This window comes from Bos grunniens, chromosome 12 (genome assembly GCF_055505025.1).
Source record: "Bos grunniens cultivar Pamir isolate PY7600 chromosome 12, Bosgru_T2T1.0, whole genome shotgun sequence".
NCBI lineage: Eukaryota > Metazoa > Chordata > Mammalia > Artiodactyla > Bovidae > Bos > Bos grunniens.
The window spans coordinates 61,166,486-61,179,502 of record NC_141176.1 but is presented as its reverse complement, the minus strand read 5'-3'; the positions used below and the strand labels follow the sequence as shown (position 1 = coordinate 61,179,502).

Genomic DNA, 13,017 nt, shown 5'->3' with positions numbered 1-13,017 from the left:
TTTCCGTGATTGGGGATCATTGCTATGCTATGTAGACAAGGATAGAGAAGGACTTTTTTTTTTTTTTCTTTTTCTGTACTCTAGTAATTGTATAAAAAGTAAACTGATATGTAGAATCAAGGAAGTAAATTGGTGATCACCTGGAATCCATTTAGACAGGAGCTGCTAAGCTGCTGCTGCTGCTAAGTCACTTCAGTCGTGTCCGACCCTGTGTGATCCCACAGACGGCAGCCACCAGGCTCCCCCGTCCCTGGGATTCTCCAGGCAAGAACACTGGAGTGGGTTGCCATTTCCTTCTCGGATGCATGAAAGTGAAAACTGAAAGGGAAGTCGCTCAGTCGTGTCTGACTCTTAGCGACCCCATGGACTGCAGCCTACCAGGCTCCTCCATCCATGGGATTTTCCAGGCAAAGTACTGGAGTGGGGTGCCATTGCCTTCTCCTTAGACAGGAGAATGTGCCTTAAAAAAGCATCTTTGCAGATGATGGAAATTCTCTATGTCTTGGTTAATTTGGTAGTTTCATTGGCATAAGCAATTGTTTAAAACTCAGATAACAGTTCATTTTAAAGGCTGCAGTTTATTTTAGGCATGATCTCTTCATAAAGTAAGAAAAAATGAATTTCACTGTTTCATATGCACTTCAAAGTAATGCATAATATTCTCAGTTTCTGAGTACAGTTCTCTAAAAAAAAAAAATGTTTTTGTTTCTTATATACTCTCAGTGCTATATGATATCATATATCTTTCCTGATTTATTTCTCCTTATTTGGCATGGCTATATTTAAATTCACCTTTATAATTGAGGATTCAATTACCAATGCTTTTATTACAGTTGACCCTTGAACAATATTGATGGGTTTGAACTCCAGGGAACTATGGTAGTGGAAAATCATACAGATTATTAAGGTAATTTATATAATTCTATGCTTTTATACTTTGTTTCTCTTTGTATACTTTGTATACTTTGTATTCTCTTTTTTTCATGATTATATGTTCCTTATCTTCCTCTCTCCATTTGTTTATTTTGGAATGTTTATAAAATTATTATTTTTTCTATATATTTTGTATATATGTTGTTTTATGCTTATTGTTAAAATTGCAGTGGGAATTCAATTCAGCATTGTTTTATTACATTAAATGTATCATGGATTATAAAAATTGATTTTTCCATAAATATTCACTTAGAGTTTCCTACCTATTTATTGTTATTATTGCTCTTCATTTTCCCCCTCATCTTGAGGCTTCACTGCTGATCATTTTCATTTTAATCAAATAATTACTTTATTATTTCCTAGATTATATTGGTTGTTGCTTATTATCTTAAGTGTTGTGGGGCTTAAGTTGATGATGATGTTTTTATTGTTGGCTTCTTTACTTAATCATTACTTAACTTTAAAGTATATTTTACACAGTACGAAATTTGATGTTAGTTATAGAAATATATTTGAAGATATGATTTCCTTATCTTCTGTATTTCATTTTATTCTATTGCAAAGTAGGCTGCCATTTTCATTTGGGAAAGTAGTTATTAGAAATAAGTAATTTTTTCTTTTTTACTTTTGACTACTACCTAAAATGTATTTTAGTCTTTACCACAGTTTTGCCTACTTAGTGCTTAGTCGTGCTTTTCTTCATTTTTTTTTTTTTTTCTTTCTTGGATTCCTTAGTGGTTTTTTACACTATAACTTATTGTGGTTTCTCCTGGAATATTATCAGCCACTGTCTCTTCAGATGTATTTTCTGCCTTATTATTTCTATCATCCTCTGACATTTAAATCACACATGTATTAGCTATTTCACAATGTTTTGCTTGATTTCTTATTATTTTCTATATTTTCCATCATTTGCCACTTTTGGGCTTGTTATACTGATAATTCTTTTTATTTGTACTTATTTATTTATTTTGGTTCTGGTACTTAAAATTTTTTTTTTAATTTAAATTTATTTTAATTGGAGGCTAATTAATTTACAACATTGTATTGGTTTTGCCACACATCAACATGAATCCTCCATGGGTGTACACTTGTTCCCCATCCAGAACACCCCTCCCACTTCCCTCCCCATACCATCCCTCTGGGTCATCCTAGTACACCAGCCCCAAGCATCCTGTATCCTGCACTGAACCTGGATTGGCGATTCGTTTCATATATGATATTATACATGTTTCAATGCCATCCTCCCAAATCATCCCACCCTCTCCCTCTCCCACAGAGTCCAAAAGACTGTTCTATACAACTGTGTCTCTTTTCTTGTCTTGCATACAGGGTTATCGTTAGCATCTTTCTAAATTCCATATATATGCATTGCTGCTGCTAAGTCACTTCAATTGTGTCTGACTCTGTGTGACTCCACAGACAGCAGCCCACCAGGCTCCCCCATTCCTGGGATTTTCCAGGCAAGAACACTGGAGTGGGTTGCCATTTCCTTCTCCAATGCATTAAAGTAAAAAGCGAAAGGTAAGTCACTCAGTTGTGTTCGACTCTTAGCGACCTCATGAACTGCAGCCTACCAGGCTCCTCCGTCCATGGGATTTTCCAGGCAAGAGTAGTGGAGTGGGGTGCCATTGCTTTCTCCTATATATGCGTTAGTGTACTGTATTGGTGTTTTTCTTTCTGGCTTACTTCACTCGGTATAATAGGCTCCAGTTTTATCCACCTCATTAAAACTGATTCAAATGTATTCTTTTTAATGGCTGAGTAAAGAAAGGTTGGACTGGAAGAAACACAAGCTGGAATCAAGATTGCCGGGAGAAATATCAATAACCTCAGATATGCAGATGACACCACCCTTACGGCAGAAAGTGAAGAGGAACTCAAAAGCCTCTTGATGAAAGTGAAAGTGGGGAGTGAAAAAGTTGGCTTAAAGCTCAACATTCAGAAAACAAAGATCATGGCACCCGGTCCCATCACTTCATGGGAAATAGATGGGGAAACAGTGGAAACAGTGTCAGACTTTATTTTTCTGGGCTCCAAAATCACTGCAGATGGTGACTGCAGCCATGAAATTAAAACACGCTTACTCCTTGGAAGGAAAGTTATGTCCAACCTAGATAGCATATTCAAAAGTAGAGACATTACTTTGCTAATAAAGGTCCATCTAGTCAAGGCTATGGTTTTTCCAGTGGTCATGTATGGATGTGAGAATTGGACTGTGAAGAAGGCTGAGTGCCGAAGAATTGATGCTTTTGAACTGTGGTGTTGGAGAAGACTCTTGAGAGTCCCTTGGACTGCAAGGAGATCCAACCAGTCCATTCTGAAGGAGATCAGCCCTGGGATTTCTTTGGAAGGAATGATGCTAAAGCTGAAACTCCAGTACTTTGGCCACCTCATGCGAAGAGTTGACTCATTGGAAAAGACTCTGATGCTGGGATGGATTGGGGGCAGGAGGAGAAGGGGAAGACAGAGGATGAGATGGCTGGATAGCGTCACTGACTCGATGGACGTGAGTCTGAATGAACTCCAGGCGTTGGTGATGGACAGGGACACCTGGCGTGCTGCTATTCATGGGGTCGCAAAGAGTTGGACATGACTGAGCGACTGAACTGAACTGAACTGAATACTCCATTGTACCACAGCTTTCTTATCCATTCGTCCACTGATGGACATCTAGGTTGCTTCCATGTCCTGGCTATTATAAAGAGTGCTGTGATGAACATTGGGGTACATGTGCCTCTTTTCATTCTGGTCTCCTCGGTGTATATGCCCATCAGTGGGATTGCTGGTCATAAGGTAATTGTATTTCCAGTTTTTTAAGGAATCTCCACACTGTTCTCCATAGTGGCTGTACTAGGTTGCATTCCCACCAACAGTGTAAGAGGGTTCCCTTTTCTCCACACCCTCTTCAGCATTTATTGCTTGTAGACTTTTGGATCGCAGCCATTCTGACTGGTGTGAAATAGTACCTCATAGTGGTTTTGATTTGCATTTCTCTGATAATGAGTGATGTTGAGCATCTTTTCATATATTTGTTAGCCATCTGTAGGTCTTCTTTGGAGAAATGTCTGTTTAGTTCTTTGGCCCATTTTTTGATTGGGTCATTTATTTTTCTGGAATTGAGCTGCAGGAGTTGCTTGTATATTTTTGAGATTAGTTGTTTGTCAGTTGCTTCATTTGCTATTATTTTTTCCCATTCTGAAGGCTGTCTTTTTACCTTGTTAATACTTTCCTTTGTTGTGCAGAAGCTTTTAATGGAGGAATCAACCTGCCTGACTTCAGGCTTTACTGATAATTCTTTTTAAAATTATGAATTTGAAATATGCCACTTCACCAATTAGTTCAATTGTTCACCATCTTTCATTAAAGCCATTCACTCAGTTGTTAATGTAATCTTTTGAATTTTCATTTATGGGCTTCCCTAATGGCTCAAAAAGCATTTAACTGAAATTCAGGAGAGAAGACACAGGTTTGATGCCAGAGTAAGGAGGTCCCCTGGAGACGGAAATGGCAACCCACTCCAGAATCTTGCTTGGGAAATTCCAGGGAAAAGGCGCCTGGTAGGCTACAGTCCATGGTGTCACAAGAGTTCAGACACAACTTATCAACTAACTAAACCACCACCACTATTTTCAGTTATACAATTTACTTATTTCTATTATATACTTTTAATTGTTTGTTATAATCTCTATTGTGTAGGTTAATTTCTTATCATATTAATTGTAATTAACTTCATGATTGGCAACACCAATATTTAGAATTATTATGAATTTGTTCTATTTTGCTTTTTCCCTTTTTAAAATTCTTATTTTCCAATAGATTATTTTCTCATAAAAAATAGAATTCCAGACCACAGGAAAGAAAAATTCAAAATAATGTAAAATTCTAGATGATCCTAATTTTCACAAGTGTTTTTAATTTCAGGAGGCAGCTAGAATTAAGACAGATATTCTTAATGGACTCAGGTATTAAGATGGTTTGACTCTGGATTCAGTTATTGTGGTGGGTGGTCTATTTCCAAATCCCTACTACTCATAGAGTATGGCTCCTAAGGTCACTTCTAAAAGCCTGGTTATTTACCTAAGCCCTCCAAATTAGTGCCACAGATGAAAGCTCTAATCACTTACTCATCCTCTTAGTTAATAATTTTTCTGCTGGGATCTGCAATTGCCTTGAGAGGAAAAGGCCATTTTTTTTTTTTTTGACTCCCTTCTCTTTCCAGATACTGGCTCTTTTTTCTTTCGACCTCTCTAAATCCTAACAAACAATGTATCTGTGTTATGTCCAACTTTCTGGATTAGTCTCTATGAGAATATTGACCTGAAAAAATAAATTTCCTACCCATTGCCTAATGCAGAATTTCTTAAAATTTAATCTTATTCATAATCTATCATTCACATTAGTAACTGCATTAGTTACTGGCTTAATGACCTGGGTTTAAATACTCTTTACTTTTTATATCATTATAAACATTGAGAAAGGGATTTACAATATGGTATAAATTAAAGAATATTTAAAGTGATTTGTCTCAAAATTTTACTTAAATTAAAACTCCTAAAATGAGACACCCATTTCCCATTTAGTATTTCTTCTTTTACAGAAAAGACTTGCTAGTCATATTATTCCATTTTGTATTTATCTCATAGGACTACTATTAATTGTGTTGTATGGTTTCCACAAAATGTGAAAAATATTACAAATTTAAAAATGGGTGTTATAATTGTTTAATGTTATTATCACTTCATAGTGCCTTTAAATATAATAAGAAACATTTTTCAAAGGCAGAAGTTTGCTTGTAAACTCTATTGATCACCTTGTTGGAACCTATGGTTATAGCAGAATGGAAATACATGCAACTTTATTTCCATTTGGGTCATGATTATCTGAGACACTCAGTAGATTTCTACCTTCCTTTGAAATAGGAGAAAGCACAATAAAAATTAGAAGAAAATGCTATTAAGTATTATGCAGTTTTTTTTTCTACACCTCCTGATTGAATCAGGAGATATATATTGAAAGAGCTTTGGCACTAACAGATAACATACAGGATTTAAAACACATCAGATATCATTATAGAAGCTAGCACATTGGTTATCAAATAAAAATGTGAACAATGAACTATCTATATTCTATTTGATGTGATAATAAATGTTCCTACTGTTCTTAGAAAATAATTATTTTCCCTTGCCAAGATAAAATATAACCACTGAAACTAGTTTATATTCATTTCATAAATCAATGACAATTCACATCAATGAGCACTTCTGTAAGTCAGCCAATAAGCAACACCAACAATCCATTAAATATACTTCTACAGATAAAGGTCAACCATTCCTAAACATTTCCATTTCTGAAAGTCTGCCAATCCCTGAACTTCATTCATGCTTCTCCAAGCCCTATAGAAGATCAGCATTTTTGATGTGCTCAAAGACTGGAACTTACAAGCACAGCTTTTTCCCTTTATAATCAAACAACACATTTTGCTTGTTTCAGATATTAGAGCATCAAAAATATAAGGCTTCACTAATATTTTGTTTTGTTTTGAAGACCATCTTTTTGCAATTTTCTTCTGAAGAAAAAAAAGGTGCCCAGAAGTTCTTTCATGTCCCAATAGTCCTTCAGATTTGGTACCAATGAGTCTTTTCAACAACATGAACTTTGATTTGTTTCAATAAGATTTTGTTTCTTAATTTATACTGTTATCCTATAATTTACAACCAAATAAGTCCTTCTATAATGTAATTAGATCCCTAGATTAGAGAGCACTATCTGTAAATAGTCTTGGTATTAATCTGTTTATTCTTTCATTGACTTCTTTATCCTTGCTTTTCTTATACTTTAACGAGAGTTTTAGATTCACACACACACACACAAAAAAAAAAAAGGAAAAAAAAGTAAAGTTAGTACAAAGAATTCTCATATACTCCACATTGAGTTTCCTTATTAGCAACATCAATTAGTATGGCATATTTATTACAATTAATGCATATATTGTCATTGTTTAGTTGCTAAGTCATGTCTGACTCATTGTGACCCTATACAGCACTCCAGGTTTCATTGTCCTTCACCATCTCAGAGTTTGTTCAAACTCGTGTCCATTTAGTTGGCAATGCTATCCAACCATCTCATCTTCTGTCACCCCCTTCTCCTCCTGCCCTCAATCTCTCCCAGAATTAAAATCTTTTCCAATGTGTCGGATCTTCACATTAGGTGGTCAGAATATTGGAGCTTCAGCTTCAGCACCAGTCCTTCAATAAATATTCAGAGTTGATTTCCTTTAGGATTGACTGGTTTGATCTCCTTGCAGTCCAAGGGACTCTCAAGAGTCTTCTCCCACCCAAAGTACTAAAGCATCAATTCTCTGGAGCTCAGCCTTCATTATAGTCCAACTCTCACATCCATACATGACTACTGGAAAATCCATAGCTTTGACTTTACAGACCTCTGTCTGCAAAGTGATGTCTTTTCAGTACTTTGTCTAGGTTTGTCATAGCTTTCCTTCCAAGGAACAAACATCTTTTAATTTCAAAGTTTCAGTCACCATGTGCAGTGATTTTGGAGCCCAAGAAAATAAAATCTGTCACTGCTTCCACTTTTTCTCCTATTTGCCATGAAGTGATGGGACTGGATTCCATAATCTTTGTTTTTTGAGTGCTGGGTTTTAGGCCAGCTTTTTCAACCTCCTCTTTTGCCCTCATCAAGAGACTCTTTAGTTCCTCTTAGCTTTCTGTCCTTAGGATGGTATCATCTGCATATCTGAGGTTGTTGATATTTTTCCTGGCAATCTTGAGTCCAGCTTTGGAGTCATCCAGCCCAGCATATCCCATGATGTACTCTGAATGTAAGTTAAATAATCATGGTAATAATATACATCCTTGATGTTTACTCCTTTCCCAATTTTGAACCAGTTCATTGTACCATGCCTGATTCTAACTGTTGCTTCTTGATCTGAATACAGGGTTTCTCAGGAGACAGGTAAAGTGGTCTGGTATTCCCATCTCTTTAAGAATATTCCACAGTTTGTTTTGATCCATGCAGTCAAAAAGTTTAGCATAGACAATGAAGCAGAAGTAGGTGTTTTTATATATTGATACATTAATAATTATTTCCATAATTTACTCAAATGTTCTTACTTCTTACTTAATATATATTTTGTTTCCATATCCCATTTAAGATACCACATTTTATATTATATGCAATTTTACATTATACTATTTATTACTAAGATACTTTTGTTTGTGACAGTTGATGCTTCTTTTTTATTTGTCTAACTGTACAAAATCTCATCTCCTTTATTTGGTTTAACATTTAATTATCTTGTCTCTGTTGAGTTTTTGAGGAAGTTCTTCATAAGAATGGATAAATGCATAGATCTGATAAGTCTCATATCTAAATCAGCACAAAACCCCACAAAACCCCAATATTTTAATTGTATTTGTTAATTCACACAAAGACAATTACTTAAACTTTGCCTTGGATTCCTCAACAGAAATTCCAGAGTATTCTCTCACTTGAGAAATCACATCTGGGTCATTTTGCTTAGTCTAAATTCTGAGCTTAATGATAGTTGAGAAATTAATTCTAATATTGATTCTTGCCTCTGCTTAGCTGGGAAATGGAAACCTCTTTTATAAGCATACATGTTAGAAGTGTACTGGCTTCCATCCTTTGTGTCATGGTTTCATCTATAAGAAAGCTGAAATCTTCTATACATAGAGGCAAAATTGTTTTCTTAAATATACTCTCAATAAAAGCTTAGCTTCTTTACTTATCTTAATTTTACTGACAAAGTATTACTAAAAATTAAATAGGATGAAAATATGGGAGTTTTTTTGCCATGTTAAAAATATCATTTAACAACTTTAGAAAGGAGAGAAAGTAAAATGAAATAAACAATCTGATCAACTTTATGTGATCTATGTCCTGAGGTCTCAAAATATCCTCTCTTCATTACTCTGTATGTATGTCCAAATAAAATAATTCACACTAAAACCAATTTAAACTTTCACATTTTAAAATCTGCCTCCCTCAGTCTTCTTTTTGTTTGTTTGTTTTGTTTTCATTCTACCAGCCACATAAATCTCTCTCTCTCTCTTCTTTTTTTTTTTTCTGTCCTTTTCTAGATCTCTGTAAATGAGCCATCCATCCATTAGTTTTTGTTCTAAGGAGAAGGAAAGTCTTACTGCACTTATTCCATTAGGAATTCTGGACCAACTGTTGGATCTACATAAGCTGCATTTAAACCTTGGCCTATAGCCAAGTCAAGGTCAATGATTAAAAATTATCTTAAACTTCAGAAAGACAGACAGAAATTTCCTTCTGAATTAAGGATTTTGTTAATGCTTATTTAATCAAATAGCTCACTTAATTGTTAGTGCCTGAGAGGGAAATGTTGTTAAAAGCAGCTGAGTGCAAAAAGCCAGTACAAGATTTTAAATAGCACAGCTGTTCATAATTCAAATAAATGTTCTTGAAAAATATGATATGTACCATGTAATGCTGTTTCAGAAACCTTTCCATTAAGGGTACATGGAGCAGAGATTTTAACTTGTAATGGAAATATGGAAGAGGTAATAAATGAGTGAAATTTGACTTTAGAGAAAAATTATTATTTTTTTTTAAATACTAAGTGAACACCTACACTTAGAAAGGAAGCTTCTCTTTAAAATAGACATACAGAAAGAAAAAGTGGAATTGGAAATTGGCTTTTAAAACGTATGGCTGAATACTTTAAAGGAATAATGGAAATTAAAAAAAGAAAATCAGAAGAAATTTGTGACTTATCAGACAAAATAATTGGTCACCAAATAAAGAGACTACAGAGAGGTATTCCCTTAGCTATCAATTTTGAATTTATTAAGAGGGATCCCTTAGAATATGCAAGCTTCTGGGCAACCCAAATCCTCCAATACTTGGGTCCTTTATATGAAATGGCTTAGTTCATCGAGCCCTTCAGTATCTGTGGGTTCTGTGTCTGTAGATGCAACCAACCATGAATACATCTGTGCTTGGCTGAATCTGAGGATGTGGAATCCAGATACAGAGAACTGGCTGAGGTAGCCTATAACAAGCTAAAGATATACAAAGATAAAGCAGTTAGCTAGCTGTGTTTCCTCTATCTCAGTTAATGAAGGACATATTTAATTAACAAAATAATATTTGACTCATTTATTTAAAACTTTGGTTGCATTTTCTTCAAAAAGATAACATTTTCATTTGGAGGGTAAATGCTCCATGAAGAGAGTAATTCTGAGTTTTTGGCACCTTACAATCTAATTATTTTGTTCAAAGAAAAGTGTGTAAGTTACACAAAACACAATATACTTATTACTCATAGTTGAAAATTTCCTAAAAGATCATGTTTCTTAGTGTAGTCACTGGACCTTACTTTTTCTTATATGTAGCCTCCTTGTCTCATTTTAATATGATGGTTTTCACAATTTTATCATTTTATTATCACTATTATATACAATTATACTTTTAAAATATTTTAAAGATATATCATAGCTTTTATTATTAAGTCACTAGCCTAAGAGTACAAATCACAACCTTACTGAATTTTGTGATTAGGAATTAGCTGTGATATTCAAAGGTTGTCCCATCTTAGACACACCATTTGACATCTGTTTCTTAAACTCTTTATTCAAAAACTAACAAAAATAGTAGTTAGTGTTGTGAACCCCAACAACTCCTTATAGTCAAAGGATGCCAAAGAAAGCCTGGTATCCTCAATCAAACAATCAGTCATTCAGTTCAGTTCAGTAACTCAGTCATGTCTGATTCTTTGCGACCCCATGAACCACAGCATGCCAGGCCTCCCTGTTCATCACCAACTCCGAGTTTACCCAAACTCATGTCCATTTACTCGGTGATGTCATCCAACCATCTCATCCTCTGTTGTCCCCTTCTCCTCCTGCCCTCAATCTTTCCCAGCATCAGGGTCTTTTCCAATGAATCAGCTCTTCGCATCAGGTGGCCAAAGTATGGCAATCTCAGCTTCAACATCAGTCCTTCCAATGAACACCCAGGACTGATCTCCTTTAGGATGGACTGGTTGGATCTCCTTGCATTCCAAGGGACTCTCAAGAGTCATCTCCAACACCACAGTTCAAAAGCATCAATTCTTCGGTGCTCAGCTTTCTTTATAGTCCAACTCTCACATCCATACATGACCCCTGGAAAAACCATAGCCTTGACTAGATGGACCTTTGTTGACAAAGTAATGTCTCTGCTTTTTAATATGCTATCTAGATTGGTCATAACTTTCCTTTCAAGGAGTAAGTGCCTTTTAATTTCATGGCTGCAATCACCATCTGCAGTGATTTTGGGGCCCAGAAAAATAAAGTCAGCCACTGTTTCCAGTTTCCCCATTTATTTGCCATGAAGTGATGGGACCAGATGCCATGATTTTAGTTTTCTGAATGTTGAGCTTTAAGCCAATGTTTTCACTTTTCTCTTTCACTTTCATAAAGCAGCTCTTTAGTTCTTCGTCACTTTCTGCCATAAGGGTGGTGTCATCTGCATATCTGAGATTATTGAGATTTCTCCCGGCAATCTTGATTCCAGCCCATGCTTCCTCCAGCCCAGCATTTCTCATGATGTACTCTGCATATAAGTTAAATAAGCAGGGTGACAATATACAGCCTTGACGTACTCCTTTTCCTATTTGGAGCCAGTCATTAATCACCAGCAAAGTCATCATCTTTAGCATAATTATAAGTATGAAAAATTACAGATTTCACTTCATCTAAGTTGTGACCCCCGACCTTTTTGGCATCAGGGACTGGTTTCATGGAAGACAATTTTTCCACCAACCAGGGTTGTGAAGATGGTTTCAGGATGATTCAAGCACATTATATATATTGTTCAATTTATTGCTATTATTATTATATCAGCTCCACCTCAGATCATCCAGCATTAAATCCCAGAGGTCAGAGACACCTGGTATAGGCTATTTACAAATTTAAAAAATATTTTCCAACCTTGTACCTCATTTTCCTAACTTAACTAATTTACTTTTTATAATAAATTTATTAAGATTCACCACAACCTATTTTACAAACACCCACACAAACACATATACTTAGAACACACACACACTAGTTGCTGTTGTTGTTCAGTCATTAAGCTATGTCCAACTCTTTCAGACCCCATGGACTGTAGCCCACCAGGATCCTCTGTCCATAGGATTTCCCAGGCAAGCATATTGGTGTGGCTTACCATTTCCTTCAGGGATCTTCCCAGACCAGCTATCGAGCCTTTGTCTCCAACATTGGCATGTTTAAAGATGATTCATGATTTTAAAATCTAGTTTAGAGCATTTCTTCTTTGATTATTTAAGGAATCACTTATGCACTGTAAAAATAAATTTCCTTTTATAGGGCAGAGTTTTATATAATACATCAATAAGTTATTGTGGAAACTGACCAATGTAATTTACATTTTGGAGCTTTAGTATTGCCCAGACTGTAACAGTCTTGTGCCTATGTTGAGAGGTAAAATATGAATCTTAATGCCAGAGCAGGGCCTGGTGGTCACTTGAAAAGATGGCAATTGTCTTACATAATATAAGATTTTAGATCTGTGAGAGAGTAAAAGTGTAAGGAAGATATTCTGAGGCTTATAGTTAGTCCAGATTTCACTGTGAGTGTAAATGGATTAAAGGAAAAATAATAAGCAAATGTATTAACACTCAGTACTCTTAAAAATGCTGTCATTGATATGGAATCTGTGCTGTCTTATTATTTCTCTTTCAAAGCTAGAATGAGGTATATACTCATTTGCCCTTTTATAAGTAATATGAATAGATATATGAAATAAATAATGTGCTTCCAGTGATTCTCAGAAATAAACTTTTATCTAGGTCAAATCATTATTTTAATAGTAATTAGAAGGTTCTCATGTAAGAAATCAGTTATCAGTTTTAATTGTGCTTATGCTGATGTCTCATCCTTAGTATTCTTACTCCCATTTTTCCCCCTTTATTGTTTTCTCTTCATTTTTTTCTTAAAATCGAAACTCAGTCCTTGTATGAATTTAAATGATTTTATAGGGTACACTAAGGGTGTTTTGGGGTATAAGCAG

The 13,017-nt window shown here is 35.3% G+C and overlaps 1 protein-coding gene across 1 annotated transcript in view; it reads right to left on the bottom strand.

Annotated features, from left to right (window-relative positions):
* Positions 1–9,121: 9,121 nt before the first annotated feature.
* LOC147361819 (glutamyl-tRNA(Gln) amidotransferase subunit C, mitochondrial-like) overlaps positions 9,122–13,017 on the bottom strand; it is an 89,498-nt gene continuing 85,602 nt past the window's right edge. The window contains exon 3 of the mRNA XM_086328416.1: positions 9,122–9,183. Coding sequence (XP_086184542.1) covers positions 9,122–9,183 — 62 coding nt within the window. The remainder of the gene's footprint in view (positions 9,184–13,017) is intronic.